This window comes from Molossus molossus, unplaced genomic scaffold (genome assembly GCF_014108415.1).
Source record: "Molossus molossus isolate mMolMol1 unplaced genomic scaffold, mMolMol1.p scaffold_m16_p_9, whole genome shotgun sequence".
Taxonomy (NCBI): Eukaryota; Metazoa; Chordata; class Mammalia; order Chiroptera; family Molossidae; genus Molossus; species Molossus molossus.
The window spans coordinates 1,241,899-1,264,989 of NW_023425403.1; the positions used below are offsets into that span (position 1 = coordinate 1,241,899).

The 23,091-nt window shown below is 52.5% G+C and overlaps 1 protein-coding gene across 1 annotated transcript in view; it reads right to left on the minus strand.

Annotated features, from left to right (window-relative positions):
* The window catches only part of CSMD1 (CUB and Sushi multiple domains 1), a 1,021,666-nt gene that overhangs the window by 140,044 nt on the left and 858,531 nt on the right, over positions 1-23,091 (minus strand). The window contains exon 37 of the mRNA XM_036250552.1: positions 17,005-17,109. Within this exon, the coding sequence (XP_036106445.1) occupies positions 17,005-17,109 (105 nt within the window). The remainder of the gene's footprint in view (positions 1-17,004; positions 17,110-23,091) is intronic.

Here is a 23,091-nt window from a genome sequence, read left to right on the forward strand (position 1 = left end):
GCGCCTGACTTCTCTCCGCGTAGCCCCTTGAGTCTGGAATACAGACTGAAGCTATGCTTACCTTTCACCGCTTTTTAAAATATCAAACATAGGTAAGATCAGCTACCATATATCACTATTTTTTTATTTGACCCTGAAAAATTTCTCTCATTATAAAATTTCTCAGTGGGATTTGGAGTAGTGAGAAGCTAGTCATGGCAACGATACATCATCCTTTGGGGGTTACTCAAGTTCACAGCAGGTAGGACAGAGACCAGAGCACATCAACAACCCGACAGGCACCCAATGCACAGAAAAATCTATGTTTAAATTAAAATAAAAGGACTGGACAAGTAATGCAACATTAAACTCAGTTACTAAGTCCCGTTTTCTTTACGGATGATGGGTGTTTACTTATTTCCTCTCAATGTTGATTCTATGTCGATGTAAATGATTTGTTGTCTATTAGTCTATTTTCATTTTCTCCTTACTTGAAATTTGCGTGTAAATCCGATTCCTTCTGTGAAGCAAGTAAGTTGCATATATATCTGCGGGAATTGTAATAACGTTTCTGCATACGTGGAAAGTACGGAAGTTGCTCCACCCAGTGCAGGCGACGGAGGCGCAGGAGGGGGTCCTCTGCGGGTCTGGGCATTTGAAATGCAGGCGAAATCCTCCTTCTTCCGTCCTACTCCGGATCGCCGTGCGTTCAGGCAGTTAGAAGCTAAGGACCTTAAGCTAGCTGATATTTTAGCGACATCTCCTAGCAACACACTGAAACTAAACCAAGCGAACGTGTGCACCTGGAAGTTAACCCGCGGAGCAGACAGATTCACGTGATCTGCACACGTCTGTCAGCTGTTGAGCTACGCCGGGCGGAGCCCAAGTGTTTCCCTGACACTGACTGTGTCCCCGGAAGATGCGAGCCTACAGCCCCGGGACTGAGTGGAGCCGGGGGACCGAGTGGGCTTATGTCGTGAGTGGGGTTACTTCAGGGTCTGGAAACCAGGCGCCGGACACAGGGCACAGGCCACACGCTGGGCTGAGGCTCACACCCAGCATCGGGGTGCCCTCGCGGGTGCTCTGAGGGAACCGGGGAGGGGACCCTTGTAGAGAAACATCTGCCTGGGGCATTACGACCCCAAACACACAGTTGGGCAAGGAGGCCAGGCAGCGACCCTGGGAAGCAGAGCCCCGAGCCTCAGACCCTGACAGAGCAACTCCCTGGCTCGGCGCAGAGATCTCGGAAGGGCGCCCGGGGGGAGGTCAGGCGGCTTGTGATCCTCCTTCCGGCCGGGGTGGGCCAGGAGCCTGAGCCGAGCGGGAGGGTGGTGACCGAGACGTGGACTGGAGGGAAGGCCGGCTCCGTCCACAGCTGTGTCCAGTGTCCTTTATTTTTTTTTATTTTTTTATTTTTTATCCTCACCCGAGGATATTTTTCCATTTTTTGTACAGATAGAGTGGGAGGGAGAGAGAGGAACAGAGAGAGAGAGAAACATCGATGTGAAAGGGACACATCGAGTGGCTGCCACCCGCACGACCAACCAGGGCCGGGGACAAACTGCAACCGAAGTACGTGCCCTTAGCGGGAACCGAACCCGGGTCTCTCCGGACTGCAGGCCGACGCTCTAACCGCTGAGCCAAACTGGCCAGGGCTCCAGTGTCCTTTAAGCAGCGGACAGAGAATGACCTTTGATGGACCTCATTCTGGGCTGGGTTTGAGAAGAACGATGTTTCCAGTGAGGGAAACTGACCATTCGGTCATGGGTGGCAGTATCACTGACGCCACCACGTCGTAAAACCATCAATTAAAAGGTATTTATTTAGACCCAAAAACAGGCGCGTGGGCAGAGATATACTTGTAGACGAACTTCCTGGAGACTTCCTGACACAAGGTGTGTGACACACGGTTTGGTCAGGAAATTCCAAACCGGTTTTCAGAAGGAGAGACATCTAGAAGGTGACTGTCATGCTGTAAGCACATTTTGATAGAGATCTAGTTCTTTCTGAGCATAGATGACTATGGTCTAGATCATAAAAGATAAGATAGTAAATGCTATAAAGAAATGTTTCTTTTTTTTTTTTTATCCTCACCCAAGGACATTTTTTTCATTTATCCTCAGATAGAGTGAGAGGGAGAGAGGGAGGAAGAGAGAGAGAGAAACATTAACGTGAGAGAGACACATCGAGTGGCCGCCACCCACACCACCCCAACGGGGCCGGGGACAAACTGCAACCGAGGTACGTGCCCTTAGCGGGAACCGAACCCGGCTCTCTCTGGTCCGTGGCCGACGCTCTAACTGCTGAGCCAAACTGGCCAGGGCAAGAACTGTTTCTTCAGAAGGCTGTTCACAAACGACCTGACCCTGAATCACCATCCCGCTGCGTCCTAAAGGACCAGACCTACTGCTGGAAAGAAGCAATAAAACAGAATGTTTTACGTGCACGTCACCTACAGACGCACATTCTGATCATTTCAAAGGTAAAAACGGCGGCATTTCAAATGTGCTAATTTATGAAATCGTGGTTAGATTTGGCAGGAAGCAGAAGAAGGCTGTGCCGTTGCTGTGTAGCCTGTGAGGGCAGAGACTGTGCGCCGTCAGGAAGGCGTGTCCGCATCTGACCCAAGGTGCGGTTTGACGGCTTTGCCCGCCGCTGAGCATCAAACGCGAAACTCATGCATCAGAACAGATGAAATTGCCTCGCTGGGTCGTGGTCGCCCTTCTTCTAAATCCATTCGGCAAAACTGCGGGAATGCTTCGCAGAAATCTCTTTGAAAATGAAAGTGATTTTAAAACATAATAAACATGCAATCTTCTCAGATGTTTCTAGCAGGATAAATGAGACTGTTGTACACCTCGTTGAAATAACTCGGAGCATTTTGTCTCAACTTAGCCTTGTCCTCATTCTGACAGGTACAGCGCGTGGCTTTCAGACTTCAGAGCTCACTGAATGACGGATGTCATTCTAACGGGACAGTTCAAAACCACGTGCGGAAAATAACCAGAGGAAAGACGGCCCGACGGAGGGACGGACAGAGCTGGGCTGCTGGCGGGCAGGGAGGCTGGAGAGCCGGCACGTACGGCGATGCAGTGAGAGGCAGGTCATCCTCCGCCCCATGGAACGGGAGGCTCTTCCTTGTTTATAGAAAGAAAAAATTTGTGGAGCACACGGTTCATTGTCATGAATTAAATGATAACGCTTCCTTTGCACAGATCTGTTTCTCTTTACCTGCCTATAGGAAGGATACAACCTACAACACAGGTGTTGATAACCTCTGAAAACCCATGAATCGAAAACCGCATGGGAGGGTGGACCATGTGTTGGGGAACAGGTGGATGAAGACGTCACATCTCCACTCAGGAGACATCACGGGAGGTTGACAGCACCTGGAATAAATGTCAAGGTTGCTACTGCAGAGCCACGGCGCCTGTCACCTGCACTTCAGGCTCTCACACTGCGTGGTTAACGAGTCCACAGTCCTCATGTCCACAGACCGTGTCTGCGGAGAAGACTTAATTGATAACCCAGGATCTAGGCAAAGGAGAAGCTTGTGTTCGGTGTAGAGCTGCTCCCTCATCTGCAGCTGGTGGCCGGCTCCGTCCACACTCACACTGCTGGTATTGCTGCACTGCCAACCCACACACTGAGATTTAGCCTCCACGCCACAGAAATATACCAACAGTATTTACTGTCTTCCCAGGGCGTCAGAGTGAGAGGCCAAGTCTTTCTTTCTTTTTTTCTTTTGATTTTAGAGAGAGAGGAAGGGAGAGGGAGAGAGATGGAAACATGGGTGAGAGAGAACATCGATTGGCCGCCTCCTGCACGCCCCTCACTGGGGATCGGGCCACAACCTGGGCGTGTGCCCTGACCGGGAATCGAACAGGGTTGACGCTCAACCACTGAGCCACACCGGCCGGGCTTGAGAGGCTAATTTTATGTCTAAAACGAGGACAATGGCAGTAGTTTCCTTAAGTCTCCTCAAGTCGCTTCGTCTACGTGTCAGATAGATCAATGGGAATGATTATCAATAAATCATGGCTATGTAGTGCATGTGACTGAATGCATACATATAAATCCCGAACACAGCTTTTACCTTCCTACCTCTGAGAACTAGCATCTTATTGGACACGGTTTTTGGTGAATCTCATACAATACACGACAGTTCATACATATGTAAAGATCAAAAGTCACTCACATATTAAAATAGTCAATTATATAAGTTTCTAATGTAAACTAAGTACCAAAAGAAAGATATCCTCGTCTTTAAAGTATGTTTTTCTAGTCGGACATCATCACCTAATTAGTAAATCATCTGAGAACAAACGAGTGAAACCATATGAGGTACTGAGTTCTGAAAGATTAAAGCACAATGCTGGGGGGGGGGGGCTTAATATTTTCTATGATCCTGAAGAACAAAGACTCCACTTATGTTTCAAGGACATAAGAACAACTAGTGAAACGGAGGAAATGCAGGGTCGGGCACGCGGCTGACAACTGCTGGTGGAATGGAGGCCAGAGAAGGGACCTGGCGGAGCAGGTGCAGGGGAGGGGGGTTCGGAAAGGCAGAGAGAAGTGGGGGACAGGTCACGGGGGCCGTGCGTGGGGAGGCCTTCGGGTGAAAGTGAAAACGTCTAAGTGTGTTTGTGGGTTCCCTCAGACCACATCAAAGGGCTTTGGGGAAACAATGGGCGATGACCAGGGCACACATCTCGTGGACGCACCAGATCGGGGGGCGACAGAGTGACTGTCAGGGCGGGGGGAGGGTCCTGAGGGAAGAGACATTCGGGGATACGTCCCAGTGTGGGTCTGTGTTGAAAAGGGTGGACAGAAAACCCACGGGAAGCCATGGCTGTTGGTCACGAGAATGACCAGGTCTAGGGGAACAGATACTCCAACAGGACAAACAGCAGGTGAACCAATGGAGGACGTCCTACAGCCTCCCCGCTGATTACACACCTGTCGTGAAGTACTGCTCGGTCAGGGAGAGCTGGGGTGGCGGCCATGGGAAAGGGAAATGTCACTTCACATCCGAGGACCACACCCGACTGCTCTGAGGGGGGAGGCGGAGGGGACCCACAGTCTGTCTCACTTCTTCCAAAACAGCTTCGAGTTTTTACACTCAACGTGTTTCTCGCCAAACACTTTGATCACTTACATAATGTCCACTCCCTGTTTTCAAATACCCGATGGAAAGTCGGATGGGACTGAGGGTCTTTCAAGTGCTTAGTTGGTGGCTGGCTAAGTCGCAGAGTAATAGATAAGTCACACTTATTCCACCGAACACGGCTACTCTGTAGCTCCTTACCAAGACAAATCTACAAGACTGGCTACAGAACAGAGAATGTTTCAAGCTTTACCATCCAAAAGATACATTTGATAAAATAACATCTTGAACGTCAATCTAGTGAAGAAGATCCCCAAACCAAAGGCGTAATTTGAAAAAGTAGCATAATCATAATTTTCAACGGACCACAAAACCTGTCAATAAAGTAGAAAGCCTTTGTGTGTGGGATTAGTAGCGAGTGTTTCATAGAAGGGAGACACTGTAGCTTCACTCATTTTGGGGGCACAGAGAATCTATCTGTGTTTAGATAATTCCACTTTAACATCTGATAAATATTTTTCCATCTAAGTTTTCCGTATTTGGACTCAGAAACTCATTGTGACTCAGTGATTTTGCTTTTCCATGACCCTCGAAGGCTGGACTCCCCCCAACAAGATAGGGTTTCAGGAGAGTCGACCGGTCAGACAGTGTGGCTGCAGGATCACAGGGCCTTGAGCCGTGGGGCTGGCTCCTCGCTGTTCTCAGAGGAAGAGAGATTAAACAGGAGCCTAGAACAGGTACTTCGATCATGTTTCTCCACAAAGGATGCAGGGCCCTCATCGTGACCGTCAAGAAATGCTGCTGTAAGCTGAGGGCCGGGGCCGTGCTCTGAGTCTCTGTGGAGTTAAGAGACGGCTTCGGGAGAGTCTCGGAAATAAAAGCACTTAGTAAACGTCTTACGGATCAAGGGATGAATACTATAAAGGTAAACGCAGGAAGGGGCTGAACGGGAAGGTAGGAAGAGGTGCCCTCAGGGCACACTGGAGGAATCTGGTTTCCAGGAGGGGGCGTTGGGGGAGGCGCCAGGCTCTCTGTGGGCACAGGCGGAAGGTCTGTCGGTACACGGGGGTGGGCGAGGCGCCCCCTTTCCAGTCTCTCTCCTGTGATTCTACTCCCGCCACCGTTCACGTGGAGAAACCTCCTTAGTATTATCACTGGAACAATAAATAACCAGTTAATCATGCACTGAAATGTGCATGTATTTCTAAGGATTATTATAATTATAGAGGAGTCGTCCAAGCTGTCAATATTCAATCATGACAGCATCTTCTCTAGTACTTTTTATTTCAGAACACTTGAGCATTTTCCAGGATTTTAATGCTCGTTTAGACCCGCCCTTTGGGGTGAGAGCCTGGCCTGGTGAGACCACACACGGAGTGGACCGGGGTACCTCCAGACCACAGGAACCAGCGGGAGGGTATTTAAAGCGCGTCCGGGGTGACGGCCCGACAGTGACTCTGTGGACCTGCAGCAGACCCTGCAGGAATGAGCGCGGTTGGTGCAGTGTGTTCTCGGCAGCACATCACACGCTGACCCGTGACCCGTACACAGAGTCTGCTTCCAGATTTTCTAGCAAACCTCCTTTGGAGACGACTCCCCTTGTGGCCATAAACATAATGCAGAATAGAAAGCAAGAGAGAGGGTCGTCTCTCTTGATTACCATATTTATATTTTAAAGGGAATTAAAGAAATACATTCTATATCCAGTTTTGCTCTTATTACCAGAAAACCAAAGTTGATTTAATTTCAAATTTTTTTTTTTTTAATCCTCACCTGAGGACTTTTTTCCACATTTTATTCAGATAGAGTAGGAGAGAAAGAGAGAGCGAGAGAAACATCGACGTGAAAGGACACATCGAGTGGCTGCCACCCACACGACCCAACCAGGGCCGGGGACAAACTGCAACCGAGGTATGTACCCTAAGCAGGAACCGAACCCGGGTCTCTCTGGACCGCAGGCCAACGCTCTAACCGCTGAGCCAAACTGGCCGGGGCACCAAAGTTGATTTAATGCCTGACAATAATCCTTTGAGAATAGGTGGCTGGTGTACTTACATGTTTCTCTTCACTGTGGCTGCCTCTTACGTTTCTTTCTTTTAATAATTTCCTGGTTATATGCAGATTTCTAGTTTAAGTTGCATCAGATCCAAAGAGTTTACAGGTTAAATCTTCTTTCTTCAAACCTAAGCAATATTATTTTTTTATTCATTTCACTGTGTATCTTCTCCATGGGGGCTTATGCTTTGATGATTTATAGTTTTTTCTGCCACACACCTAACTGCCAGTTGCATATATACATGTAAGAATTTACTGTGTATAATATGTTTTCAACTTGCTGCACTTGCAGTAATGCAACTAGATCACAGTCTGCTTTAGGTAAATTGATCTTTGAAAAAATTGAAGTCTGAATCAAATCAAGTATGACAGTGAAACTATTTCATATATACTTTATAATGACAAACAATCGTTTTAACTAATGGCAATTAGTTTTGCAAGCATGCTAAAATGTGGGGAAAAGAATCTGCATGTAACTTTATTTCATAAAGGACTACCCTTCAGTTTAAGTAATAAAGGGGTGGCTACATTTACTTTTATCTAAATCTCTCTTTCCCAGAACAACTGCAAGTAACTCGTTGAGACTCCTGCGGCATTTTAAATGTGTCACTGCAGCATGTCCGTCTTGCCCCCCCGCCATCCCCTGCGGGAAGAGTCACTGCCACACGGGCCAGACCCTCAGCCACCCGCGTGGCCCTCACCGTCTAAGGCTCAGAGCCCAGACCTGGGACGAGGCCTCCCACACTGGACTGTGCTTGCTGCTGGGCAACCAAGTGAAGCACAGCGTTACGGTCCAGCCGGTGTGGCTCAGTGGTGGAGCGTCGACCTTGCACCAAGAGGTCACCGGTTTGATTCCCGGTGGGGACACACGCCCAGGTTGTGGGCCTGATCCCGCCTGGGGGGGTGGGCATGCAGGAGGGGCCAATCCATGTTCTCGCTCATCGATGTTCCCATCTCTCTCTCTCTCAAATCAATAAAAGGAAACAGAATTTAAGAACAGCGTCCCGCTGTGTGGGCGTCTGTAACTCACACCCCAGGCTCCTTCTCGTTCTTACTTGCTCCCAGAGGCCGATGGCGTATCTTACAGACTCCAGAGATAGTTTGTTAACACCCCCGGGCCTCTAGGTAGTGAATGGTGATAGGAAACACCTCTGGAGAAACACAGTGAAATAAACACCTTCCTTCTACAGAAGATTTCGGTGCTACTAGGACCCAGCGCCACACATGCGCACAGAGAGGCTTGAATACGAGCAGCGGGTTTTCACCTGAGGTCAGGTTCCTCGTGATTGACAAGTGGGGGGTGCATGCATTAGACAGGGTGTTGGAGGGTTCACTGCAGACCCAACTTAGCTCAATCGCGGTACTAGTTCACGTTAATAAAGATGGTTTTACCAAGGAAAAGTGGATTCTAAGTAAGTACCACTATTTGTAAAAATCAGAATCATTTCGCCTGGCCAGTGAGGCTCAGTAGATTGAGCATCATCCTGAGCACCATCCTGAGCACCGTCCTGAGCACCATCCTGAGCACCGTCCTGAGCACCATCCTGAGCATCATCCTGAGCACCGTCCTGAGCACCGTCCTGAGCATAATCCTGAGCACCGTCCTGAGCACCATCCTGAGCATCATCCTGAGCACCGTCCTGAGCACCATCCTGAGCACCGTCCTGAGCACCATCCTGAGCACCGTCCTGAGCACCGTCCTGAGCACCGTCCTGAGCACCGTCCTGAGCATAATCCTGAGCACCGTCCTGAGCACCGTCCTGAGCACCGTCCTGAGCACCGTCCTGAGCATAATCCTGAGCACCGTCCTGAGCACCGTCCTGAGCACCGTCCTGAGCACCATCCTGAGCACCGTCCTGAGCATAATCCTGAGCACCGTCCTGAGCACCGTCCTGAGCACCGTCCTGAGCACCTTCCTGAGCACCGTCCTGAGCACCGTCCTGAGCACCGTCCTGAGCACCATCCTGAGCACCGTCCTGAGCATAATCCTGAGCACCGTCCTGAGCACCGTCCTGAGCACCGTCCTGAGCATAATCCTGAGCACCGTCCTGAGCACCGTCCTGAGCACCGTCCTGAGCACCTTCCTGAGCATCATCCTGAGCACCGTCCTGAGCACCGTCCTGAGCACCGTCCTGAGCACCGTCCTGAGCACCTTCCTGAGCACCGTCCTGAGCACCGTCCTGAGCACCGTCCTGAGCACCTTCCTGAGCACCGTCCTGAGCACCGTCCTGAGCACCGTCCTGAGCACCGTCCTGAGCACAATCCTGAGCACCGTCCTGAGCACCGTCCTGAGCACCGTCCTGAGCACCATCCTGAGCATAATCCTGAGCACCGTCCTGAGCACCGTCCTGAGCACCGTCCTGAGCACCATCCTGAGCACCATCCTGAGCACCATCCTGAGCACCGTCCTGAGCATAATCCTGAGCACCGTCCTGAGCACCGTCCTGAGCACCGTCCTGAGCACCATCCTGAGCACCGTCCTGAGCATCATCCTGAGCACCGTCCTGAGCACCGTCCTGAGCACCGTCCTGAGCACCATCCTGAGCACCGTCCTGAGCACCGTCCTGAGCACCGTCCTGAGCACCTTCCTGAGCATCATCCCGAGCACCGTCCTGAGCACCATCCTGAGCATCATCCTGAGCACCATCCTGAGCATAATCCTGAGCACCGTCCTGAGCACCGTCCTGAGCACCATCCTGAGCACCGTCCTGAGCATAATCCTGAGCACCGTCCTGAGCACCGTCCTGAGCACCATCCTGAGCATAATCCTGAGCACCGTCCTGAGCACCGTCCTGAGCACCGTCCTGAGCACCGTCCTGAGCACCATCCTGAGCATCATCCTGAGCACCATCCTGAGCATAATCCTGAGCACCGTCCTGAGCACCGTCCTGAGCACCGTCCTGAGCACCGTCCTGAGCACCATCCTGAGCATCATCCTGAGCACCATCCTGAGCACCATCCTGAGCACCGTCCTGAGCACCGTCCTGAGCACCATCCTGAGCACCGTCCTGAGCATAATCCTGAGCATAATCCTGAGCACCGTCCTGAGCACCGTCCTGAGCACCGTCCTGAGCACCGTCCTGAGCACCATCCTGAGCACAATCCTGAGCACCGTCCTGAGCACCGTCCTGAGCACCGTCCTGAGCACCGTCCTGAGCACCATCCTGAGCACCGTCCTGAGCACCGTCCTGAGCACCGTCCTGAGCACCATCCTGAGCATCATCCTGAGCACCATCCTGAGCACAGTCCTGAGCACCGTCCTGAGCACCGTCCTGAGCACCGTCCTGAGCACCATCCTGAGCACCGTCCTGAGCACCATCCTGAGCACAATCCTGAGCACCGTCCTGAGCACCGTCCTGAGCACCGTCCTGAGCACCTTCCTGAGCATCATCCTGAGCACCGTCCTGAGCACCGTCCTGAGCATCGTCCTGAGCATCGTCCTGAGCATCGTCCTGAGCACCATCCTGAGCACCGTCCTGAGCACAATCCTGAGCACCATCCTTAGCATCGTCCTGAGCACCATCCTGAGCATCATCCTGAGCACCGTCCTGAGCACCGTCCTGAGCACCGTCCTGAGCACCTTCCTGAGCATCATCCTGAGCACCGTCCTGAGCACCGTCCTGAGCACCGTCCTGAGCACCTTCCTGAGCATCGTCCTGAGCATCGTCCTGAGCATCGTCCTGAGCACAATCCTGAGCACCATCCTGAGCACCGTCCTGAGCATCGTCCTGAGCATCATCCTGAGCACCGTCCTGAGCACCATCCTGAGCATCATCCTGAGCATCATCCTGAGCACCGTCCTGAGCATCGTCCTGAGCATCATCCTGAGCACCGTCCTGAGCACCATCCTGAGCATCATCCTGAGCATCATCCTGAGCACCGTCCTGAGCACCGTCCTGAGCACCGTCCTGAGCACCTTCCTGAGCACCGTCCTGAGCACCGTCCTGAGCACCATCCTGAGCACCGTCCTGAGCATCATCCTGAGCACCGTCCTGAGCACCGTCCTGAGCATCATCCTGAGCATCATCCTGAGCACCATCCTGAGCATCATCCTGAGCACCGTCCTGAGCATCATCCTGAGCACCGTCCTGAGCATCATCCTGAGCACCGTCCTGAGCACCATCCTGAGCACCGTCCTGAGCATAATCCTGAGCACCGTCCTGAGCACCGTCCTGAGCATAATCCTGAGCACCGTCCTGAGCACCATCCTGAGCATCATCCTGAGCACCGTCCTGAGCACCATCCTGAGCATCATCCTGAGCATCATCCTGAGCACCGTCCTGAGCACCGTCCTGAGCATCATCCTGAGCACCGTCCTGAGCACCGTCCTGAGCAACATCCTGAGCACCGTCCTGAGCATCATCCTGAGCACCGTCCTGAGCACTGTCCTGAGCATAATCCTGAGCACCGTCCTGAGCACCGTCCTGAGCATCATCCTGAGCACCGTCCTGAGCATCATCCTGAGCACCGTCCTGAGCACCGTCCTGAGCATAATCCTGAGCACCGTCCTGAGCACCGTCCTGAGCATAATCCTGAGCACCGTCCTGAGCACCATCCTGAGCACCATCCTGAGCACCGTCCTGAGCATCGTCCTGAGCACCAGGAGGTCACAGGTTCAGTTCCAGGTCAGGGCACAGGCCTGGATTTCAGGCTCGATCCCCAGTACGGGGTGTGCAGGAGGCAGCCAATTGATGTTTCTCTCTCACATCAATGTTTCTATCTCTCTTCCTTCCTCTCTCTAGAAAATTATCAATAAAAACATATTTTATCCTCACCTGAGGACATTTTTCCATTTTTTATTCAGGTAGAGTGGGAGGGAGGGAGAGAAACAGAGAGAGAGAAAAACATCGATGTGAAAGGGGCACATCGAGTGGCTGCCACCCGCACAACCGACCAGGGCCGGGGACAAACTGCAACCGAGGTACGCGCCCTTAGTGGGAACCGAACCCGGGTCTCTCAGGACCGCAGGCGGACGCTCTAACCGCTGAGCCAAACCGGCCAGGGCAATAAAAACATATTTTAAAAAAATCAGAAGCAATTCTGTTACAAGCAATCTCTAAATAAGGAATAATTCTGTCAGATGGGCTTATTCACTGATAATGTATTTGTAACATAACTATGTAAGACATTTAATTCTATAATGTATCTATGAATAATCTGAATTTTTATCAGTTATGATGAAATGGCATTTCACCATGTTACAGTTAGGTGTGTGTTAAATACGTAGATGACACAGGACACATAGATCACGTCGTTATAAAATGAGCTTGTGAGAAAAGCTTCTCCCTGGTTGATATAAGCCTCGTTCAGATAATCATGAACTTCCCTCAGAACCAAAGCCACTGTAAAGCCCATAACAGGTTTCCACTTCCTCTTGGGATGTAGAAATCCATGAACTAAAGCCTCCCTTCCACAGCAACAATGAGAAAAGTCTACACGACCACATCGTGACGGTTGCTGGACTCCTCAGAGAGAGCAGGGGCAGGCACCAGGTGGCACCCCTCGAAGAAGGACCGGCCCCTTCAAGGAGAGACGGGGCGCAGGACAGAGAGACCGACACGCAGCACACGGGGAAGACACACACTCGGTCTTAGCCACGGCCCACGCAGGCGGTCACGCTAGGACGGGCCGAAGGGGAGCCTGCCCTCCCTCCACAGGCTCCATCCAGGGTTCGAGGAAACAGCGGGAAGCGCAGGAGCTGAGAGAGCCCCCCCCCCCCACTCTTTGTGCGGAGAGAGGGTGTGAAATATGCATGTGCTTCACGGAGCCCTCACTGTTTGGAAGTAAACATGCTAACTGCTGGGAGAGGGTAGCAGGACCTCCTGGGCACAAAGTGGAGGTCAGTGGAAAAGAACAGCCCAGCCCTGGCCGGTTTGGCTCAGCAGTTAGAGCGTCGGCCCCGGACCAGAGAGTCCCGGGTTCAGGTTTGGCTCAGCAGTTAGAGCGTCGGCCGCGGACCAGAGAGTCCCGGGTTCGGTTCCCGCTGAGGGCATGTACCTTGGTTGCATTTCATCCCCGGCCCTGGTTGGGGTCGTGTGGGTGGCAGCCAGTCGACATGTCTCTCTCACATCGATGTTGCTCTCTCTCTCTTTCTCCCTCCCTCCCTCCTGCTCTAGCTGAAGATAAATGCAAAAATGTCCTGGGGTGAGGATAAAAGAAGAAAAGGACCATCTATGGCTGGGGATGGCAAGAAAGCCAGCATGAGCGTCAGACCCTGCATCCTCCTCGCACTGGGGACAGGCAGGGCACGCCCCGAATTCACCCAGGGAGACAGTGACGGCCGGGGGGGAGGGCAGCGCCCCACCCCAGCACAGACTCCAGGTGTGACGGAGGCGGGAGGAGAAGGACAGAGAGACCGGACCCCAGTGTGAGCTCTGCCCAGAGGAAGGAGCGGCAGCCTGCCTTGGGGAGCAGGCGTCGGCGGGAGGCCGCCCCCTGGGGGAAGGTGTTGAGGGACGCCTGAAAGCTGAAGGCGGGGTGCCAACGCAAAGAAAAACCCCCAAACTAAGCACATGGCCATGGCAGCCCCGCTGGAGGCGTGGGGTACACGGAGAGTAACCATAGCAACAGCAGAATGCAAACCCACTGCACTCCCGGCGGGCGGACAGCCCAGGCACAGACACTGGCCACAGTCTCTACCGCTGCCTCAAGGAGCCCAGTTTCCCAGAAAAGGGTGCGACACGTCCATGCAAGAAAACGGCCACCTGTCGCCTGCGACAAAGCGGTGACAGAGCTGGGCAGGAGCATAGTCCCGTCCCGGAAACACCAGGCGATGCTGTGACAGTAACTCTGGACGACGTTACAGGCTCCCCTGGCAAAGGCAGCGGGCAGGAAGAGGTGGAGTAATGACTGCAGAGACAATAATTGTGAGAAAGACTCAAATGGAAATTCTAGGGGGAAACCCACACGGTCAGACATGAAGGATCGTCTAATGAGCTCGTTAGCGGAGTCGACAGGGCTGAGAGAGGCTCGGTGACTCTGCAGAAAGGTTAAAAGCAATTACACAAACTGGGACAAGGAGAAGACCGCGAACCACACGGAACTGCGTACGCAGGACCGAGACGCGTCGACGGTCCGACAGCCTCGGGGAGAAGCAGGTGTCCCAGAAGCAGGAGAGACGCGGGGCAGAAGGGAACAGCTGGGATGAGAACAGCGAGAATTCTTCATAAGTAATGAAACATATCAAACCACAGACCCAAGAATGTGAGACCCCCAAGCAGGGTGCAGGTCACATCTCCGCGCGCATGCACACGCACACACACACACACACACACACACACACTCACACCTAGACACTGCCCGTCCCCCTGATGAAAACACATACTGAAAAAAATACCTTAAAGAAAGCCAGAGAACGGGGACAGATGCACAGGAAATGCAGCTGCCTTGCATCGTAAGCTACGACAGAGAAGTGGCATCTCTACTATGCTAAGCACACAGAGCGTTCAAGCCGCACTGCTATGCCCAGCAAAACGTGAAATAGTGAACTTCAGAAAAAAGAAGAAAAGAAAATAAAAGCTGGAAGAATCTGTTGTCAAAAGACCTGAACTATAAGGAATGTCTAAGGAACTTCTTTAGACAGAAAAATATTAAACAGAAACTTGGGTCTACCCAAAGAGATAACAGGCTTTAAAGATATTAAAATAAAGATAAAGATTTTTTTTCTTATTTTTGATCACTCTAAAGAATATTGACTACATACAGCAAAAAACAGTTAAAATATTTTGTAGTTTTTATAACAAGTAAAAATGAAAGGTAAAATGATAAGAGATAAAAGAAGAAAAAATAAATTGAAAGTCTGCTTTTTAGGTTCTTAGACACAAAGTGATGTCATACTTGAAAGTAAGCTGTGCTAGGCTAAGGATGGATATTTTAAATTCTAGGGAGTCCATTAAAATTTTAAATCGTTTTAACCAATAAGCCCGTAGTGGAGATTAATGGGAGCAATAATAAGACTCAATGAAACCAAAGCTGGTGGAAGAAGGAAGTCGTCCTGGGCCATATGCAGCTGCCCAGGGCGCGGTCCCTCCCATGAGGAGCAGGTGCGTCTGTCTGCACTCAGTCAGTTCTTAGCCGTGCGACTTAGACCTGGGCCCGGTGAAACACACACATCTGTTGTCTCTTCCTTCTCTTCAAACGCCGAGCACGAACCAGGACTGTCCGGGGGACAGGGAAAGAGCTGCAAGACGCGGACACCTGGGAGAGAGGGGGTGCTGGCTGCTCCCACCATCATCTCACGGATACAATTTGAGTGAAAAGTGTGTTTAGAGACTTGCAGACTGGCCGCAGGTAATTTAGGGAGATGCAGAAATACGTCCACAGATTGCACACAGTGGACGGTCGTTTGCCAAGCTCAGCAGACCTTATCCTATTTGCCGCTGACCTTAGTAAGATTAGTTCTGCACGGACTTGGTACCACCCACATCTAAAGCCCGGCGCGGAGCATGAGAACGGACAGCTGGTTGCTTGGAAGCCCACGGAGACGAGAATTGGGGGTGAGCTCCGAGAACCGGGTGGGCCTCTGCAAACCTCTCGAACAAAACCAACACATAAAAATGCAGCGTTATGTTTGGCCGATTATAGGCGGATGGATACGCTCAGTAATTAAACAATTAAACGAGGCCTCGGACTCTTGACCGAGCGTCAGGGCGCTGAGTGATGTCGGCATCTTTTTCTCTCATGGAGCCCGGTGGCGGGAATGAAGGAGGGAGATGCCTGATGTTGGAGCTGAGACTGCCCCTCTTTCCGTAAGTGACTGAAAAGCCCGAGGACAGAATCTAACTTTGAGAGGGAAAGATAAGAGGAGGCACCCCTTGTAATACTTCTAAAAATACGAGCAAATTAATTAACACGGTCATAAATATAAGAAAGTCTGCAGTTCGCCAGCTACACAGGTGGCCGAAATGTAACAAAGAGGCGGCCTTTTGCAGGCACCTCCTACAGAAATAATATCCACAGTATCACCGTAACTGCCGCCTAAGTAGCCCTATTCAGATAAATTGCAACAAAATTGCACACAAATGGCTGTGAGGAGCAGGGACATTTAACCGGGATGGAAAGAGCCCTCGGTGTGTGTCTGGTTGGGACCGTTTGTCATCAGCGGGGAATCTGGCCTTCGCGAAGCCTGTGCGCATCCCCGCCCCGCGAACCCCGAACTCGAGGCGAGAGATCGCTTATCACAGCCCGGCCGCGTTTCTTGTTGCCGCTGCTTATTAAGGGAGATGAATCTGGACATTAAGTGTTTTTAGTGCTTGAAAACACGTCCTAAATAAACCCCGCTCTCACTGGAGATCTTTATTTCTCTCCTGCAGGGTTTCACCTGCATCATCGAGCCAGCGGCGAGATTTGTGAATCCGACCTTTGCCGTCCGTTTATCAGACTATTAACTCAGCCTCGCATCCATTTTTAAAAGGTTCAGGCTCCTCTGCGAAACCTTCTCCCAATTAAAATGAAAAACGCACGGTTGCCGGCCGCCGAGCGGCTGCCCTGGGCCTCCAGCGTCACAGCCCCAGAGCCTGAACGGAGAAGCCCTGGGACCGTCATCTGTTTGGAAGTTATGACTTTCTACGTTTTTCTGGATGTTAACGTGACTATTTACTGTCACAGGAAAACTGGTGATGTTACCAACGGCTACTTTTTATGCCGTTTAGTACAAAGGACCCCAAAGCAGCTAATTATTCCAGCCACACCCCCGGTGGTCGCCTTGTGTAATGCCGATTTCTTAGACAAAGATGTCCGGCCCGAGTTCATTCAACTTTTCAACCCAGATTTAGAATAACATTTCACTGCGTCAGGAGGGGACGGCTCCCCTTTCCTTTAAGAACCCCCCCGTGCCTCCGCGGGGGCAGGCGCCCGGGCCTTACTTTTATACTCCAGGTGGAAGCCGGCGGCGGCCACGCTGATGTCTGACTGGAAGTGCAGGCGGAGCTGGTTGGACGAGCTGTTCAGCAGGGCGGGCACCGTGGTTCCTGCGGGGGGGCAGAGATGGCAGCTGAGTACCCCAGAGATGGCAGCTGAGTACCCCAGGCGCGTCCGTCCTCGGGATGCAAACTACACCGGACACTGTTGGTTCAGCGACCCCCCAGCTCGTCTGCTCACACGTGTTCGCCCCGAGTCTTGGCTCCCACCCTTCTGGGGGGTCCGTCTCTCTAGGGCAGGAAGGGACCCCAGTGCCTCCGCCCTCCTCGGGGTAGGAGCACATCCTCGTGCACGTGGTTTCCACACTGCTTTCCCTGCACAACATTCTATCTTTATTTTTCTTTTCCTTGAACAGAAAAGAGACGCAATGTAAGGACGCACGTGTCCGGAGGCTGGGGGCCCGGAAACCTGAGCTGGTAGGTTATTCATGGATGTTGCTTTGACTAGTTTTTCTGGCCCTGCTGTGTGCTGATCCATGTTCCTGCTGAGCTAGGGGAGGACTTCAGGCGAACGGGTGACAGGGAAACCTCAGGTGTCCTTGGCATCGTGGCCCCTCGCCTGGACACGCGCTAGCCTGCAGAACACCATGGGGCAGATGGGGCACACGGACGGAAGGGGCTGGGCGGAAGGGAAGTGTCCACCAGCCGAAGTCTGAGACGTGTGGGTGGAACGTCTCATGATGACAAGCGTGTTGAAATCCCTCCCTCCAGCGCGTCCACCCTGCGCCGTGCTGGGTCCCCATCAGTCTCTCGCTAAGTGCACACTCACCCGACGCCAAAGACACGCCCACTGGGCAACGTCATCACGGTCTGGACAAGTCACTAGCTACCTTGAGGATAACACTGATGTATGAAGAAAGAAATACTATTGTAATAAAACAAGGAAATTGTGATCTGAGACAGACGGGCGTTACTGAAAAGATAAGACCTATGATCCTTCCCTAAACGACTCCCATGTTCTCCAACAGCTCCTGGTGCACCTGTGACGTCAGAAAGGACTCCGGGTCCATTGCAGCCCTTGGCTGTACCCATATCGCACCCCTGGGAAACCTGGCAGAACCCCGTGAGGCCACGTCAGCAAGCAACACTGTGAGGTCCACACACACCCGCCCATCAGGAGCTCCCGCCCTCCCGCGACCCCGCACTGCCCTACGTAGGGCATCAGGTGTAGCCGCACCTCCTCAGACCCTCCAGGTCCACTCACCCCATCTCCCCACCACCAGCGCCGGGAACCAGCTGCTGACTGGTGTCGTAATCCAACCCGTTGTCCTCTCCGGAGGGAGCTCTCTCAAGAGCGGACAACGGAGTGTGTCGTGTGCAAATTCTGACGGATGCGGCATCATCTCAGGATGCAATGGCCACTCCTGGGTTGGGACGAGCCCTCCTGCAAGGCCTCGGCGCCACCTGCATTCCTAGGTGAGTCTCCCCTCTCCCTTGCAGCCCCGTCTGCCCTGTTCCGAGTGTCCCCCACTCCGTCCTGGAATGTCTTTCCCCTCTGATCCACGTTGGCTTTGTCACCCCCACTCATGCCACCATCTTCACCCCTGCGAACTAAGGCCCCCACTTATTCATCCAACCAACATGGGCTTCCCAGACACAGACGACTCTCAGCCACCTCGACACAGGCCAGATGTTTTCCGACTCGGGACAAAGCAGACCTTTCCCTGAGTCAGACTCAGCCTCCGAGACGTGAGCACCCAGTCTCGCTGGACACAGCACGGCCCGTGGCAGCCTGGTCTCCGCTCCCGCCTGCCATCCCCACGTCCAGCCTGTCTGGACTGACGAAAGAGCCTCCGATCCCGCTGCCTCCTCCCTGCGCAGGCCTCATGCACACGAAGTAATCTTCTTACAAAGGGATGCCGCGTGTACAATTTATTTCTAGATGTGGCTTTAAAATACGTGGTTTATTAAAATGCTCAATCAGCTTCGGGGTGCTCTGAGGACTCACCCTGGAGGGTAGGGACATCCAGCGTCCGTCGCTCCTGGGGTCCCTTCCCCACCCAGGATGGTGAACATCCGTGAACGTCGGGGTCCTCTGTTCCCCACCCGTGGGCTCACCCCCAGTCCCGTGGCGCCTGCACGCCGGCGGTCTGGTTCCCCCGGCCTCTGACACGGGCTCTGTGCCTTCCTTCCTGGGCCCTGCCCCTCCCTGTGACGCTGAGCGGGAATCAGGAGCAGTTGCCTGCAGGGCGCCGGGGCCTGGGGGCGCCTCACCCTCCTGGCTGAGCCCTCCAGCCCCAGCCCCCAGCAGCCCTGCTGCCCCAAAGGCGGAGGTCCTGGGAAGACCACAGGAGCAGGGAGGGGCCCCAGGGTCTAAGCAGCCTCTGCTGTGAGGCCCAGCCAAGTGCAAAGACCGGCTCTCTCCTAGAGCGAGCTCGGGAAGATGCCGGTGGAGTGAGGGGCGACCCACCCCAGGGAAGGGACCCGTCTCAGGTGCCGGCGAGTCTGCGTGGCTTCCGTTCTGATCACACACCGGGGGCAGCTCCTTGGCCTTGATCAGCAGGTACGTCTTTCAGAGACTCTGGGTTCACAACGCTTCACTTTGAACATAGGCCTTAACTAGCATCTTTTTAAAAAATATTTTTTAATTGAATTTAGAGAGAGAGAAAGGGGGGGATAGAGAGATAGGAAGTCGAGGAGACAGAAACATCCATCAGTCGCCTCCTGCTCACCTCCTACTGTTATCGAGCCCGTACCCCGGGCTGTGCTCTGACCTGGACTGAAACCGGGACCTCTTGGTACCAGGGATGACGTTCAACCCCCTGACCCACACCGGCCAGGCTATTTTGGCATCTCTGGCCAATCGGCATCCAGACCATCACTGCACTGTGTTGAACAGGAGCAGCGGGGGGGGGGGGAACCCCACCCACGCCAGGCTGACTGCAGGTGTGCGTGTCGGTCGTTGCAGAACTCGGGTTCCCTGTGGATCTGGGGTCTGTGCCTCAGTCCGTGTTCCCTGGATGCCGAAGGGAGGTTGGCTTAGGGAAGCAGGTCTCCAGGGTCTAGATCATGCCTCCCTAACTCACCACCAGAACACTGTACCTGTGTGGGGCGGTGAGCACCTAGAACGTGTGCAGGTGTGACCACTTTGGTTCTGATCTCGGTTTGATAGATAGATAGATGATATATGATAGATAGATAGATAGATAGATAGACAGGTAGATGATAGATAGATAGATAGATAGATAGATAGATAGATAGATAGATGATTGATAGATAGATGATTGATAGATGATAGATAGAAGATAGATAGATAGATAGATGATAGATCAATGATAGAAATGAAGATAAACAGTAGATAGATGATAGATAGATAGATAGATGATAGAAATGCAGATAGATGGTAGATAGATGATAGATAGATAGATGATAGATAGATAGATAGATAGATGATAGATCAATGATAGAAATGAAGATAAACAGTAGATAGATAGATGATAGATAGATAGATAGATGATAGATAGATAGATAGATGATTGATAGATAGATGATTGAGAGATAGATGATTGATAGATGATAGAAGATAGATAGATAGATGATAGATCAATGATAGAAATGAAGACAAACAGTAGATAGATAGATGATAGATAGATAGATAGATGATAGAAATGCAGATAGACAGTAGATAGATGATAGATAGATAGATAGATAGATAGATAGATAGATAGATAGATGATAGACAGACAGACAGATGATATGTTGGCAGGTGAATGAGGTTTGTTTAATTGAACAACTGTGCGGGAACGTAAGCTGCCCCTCAAGGAAGGAAGGAGCAGGAGGAAGGACCGGCACCCAGTCTTGACCCAACTCTAATCTAACACCAGCACGGAAGACACATTCCAGACCAGGTTTAACCTGTTTGTGTGCATTTTACATGACGTTTCCTGTCCTCTCTCCCATGTTACTCCTGGATGCTGGGTGCGGAAGGGACAGCTTACTACAGGCCTGACCCTCTAACCACGTGATTCCGTCAAGCGTGTGCTCCCGTTCGCTGACTCTCCGGGAACCGGAGTAACCGGGGACTCCCCGGGACGGTCCTCCGCCGAGTGAGGCTCCTTCTGGGCCGAGCTGCCCCTTGCTTCCCGCTGGCACGTCTCCGACGCCGTCGGGGAAACCTGCTTGTTCTCACCGCCACCTGAACACCGACCCGCGTGTCCCTCGATTTGGTGGGAACGCCCCTTCTCACGCGATGCCCGTGCTCCGGCCCGTGTTCTCGAACGCTCTCCGGGAGACGAGCACCTCGCTGATACTTCGCGCGGGCTGGGGGAGCCTCCGGCCCCAGCACAGCAGGGCGCACAGGCGGGAATTCTCTACACGTGACTTTCTCATTTGTCTGTCTTCCGTGACTGTGTTACGTGGGATCAGAAAGCCTACTTCCTGTCCTGATTTTTCACACACCAGCCCCTCACTGTGTAAGAGATTTCATCTGCTGTGCCCAGTCCCCCAAGCGGAAGACGACAAGCAGCCCCTCTGGGCGGGTGAGGGATGCCGTGCACGCGAGGGTGCCTCAGGAATTCCCGCATCCATCTAGAGGTCCGCACTAACCCCAGCAAGTCTGGCGTGAGGGGCAGCTGGTGTGCATGCGCCCGGGAGCGTGATTCTGCGTTTGTCTATACGTGATGCCGGGGCTGTGTCCCGGGCGCCCAAGGAGATGCCAGGAGGGCTGGGAGGAGCTGCGTCCCTGGCCATGGCCGGCGCCCCTGGGCCCCGCTTCCTCCGGCTCCTCTGAGGCTGCCCATCGGGAGAAGCTCCTCCCACCACACACAGTGCAACTGAGACATCTTATAAACGGGTGGCCACAGGCAGAGGATGGCGGAGCCCTCGCTCCCGAGACCCAGGTCAAACCACACACAGGAGCCACGGAGAAGCTGAACGGCCCCCCCTGTCGTTCGGGCTCCGCACACGTACATCCCTCCCTTCCAAAGACTGGCAGCCACCACGTCTCACGGACTGCGCTGCATTTTATTCGTCTATAACGTACAACCTGTCTACTTCCTAAATGATTTTAGTGGCTTACAATATAAGTCCTACCTACCTAAGGCTGTCCAGAAGGAAATATTTTTTAAATGAGTGTATTTAAAAAGTCAGTTGCCGTGGCCAGTTTTGCTCAGCGGTTAGAGCAATGGCCCGTGGACCAGAGAGTCCCGGGTTCGGTTCCCACTAAGGGCACGTACCTCGGTTGCAGTTTGTTCCTGGCCCGGTTGGGGTCGTGTGGGGGGCAGCCACTCGATGTGTCTCTCTCACATCGATGTTTCTCTCTCTTTTCCTCCTGTTCTATCTGAAGATAAATGCAAAATGTCCTCGAATGAGGATTAGAAACAAAACAAAACAAACAAAATTAAACCTATCTCTAATTCATACATGTATGAACATGTAAAAGTATCATTTTTAATATTTTTTTATTGATTCTTTCTTTTAGAGAGAGAGACCCATCCATCGGCCGCCTCCTGCACGCCCCCTACTGGGGATGGAGCCTGCACCCGGGCATGTGCCCTGACCAGGAATCGAACCGGGACCACTCAGTCCATGGACGACGCTCAGTCCACTGAGCCACACCGGCCAGGCTAACGTATCATTTTAAACTGTTTGTGAGCAAGTAGCGGGTGCTGCACACTTTCACCATCTCCGCAGCGCGGGGCTGACTCCTTTAAACAGCGACGGACACAAAGAAGGGCGGTAGGGGCAGCGTTGTGGGCGGCCGCCCTGAGCAGTTGGGGAGAGGACTCATTTGTCATAAATGTCACTGTATGTCACTTAAAACAAAAAAGAAGAAGAAGAAGGTAAAACACCTAACAGAGCCGCAAAGTCCCGTGTAATCGCAGACTCAGTGGGTTTTCCAGTCGGCCGAGGAGCGTGGCTTTGGCAACAGGAGGTTCTCCCAGGACCACCCATGGCCTCTGCCTCTGGTTTGGTCGTGTGTTCATCCCTCGGGGAGAAGTCTGTCTTTCTGCGCTTTGCATCCACAGGATGCTTTTGAGAAACACGAGCCAGTTTCATTTCTTATTTCCAGTTGGTCTCATGTCGAGAATATAG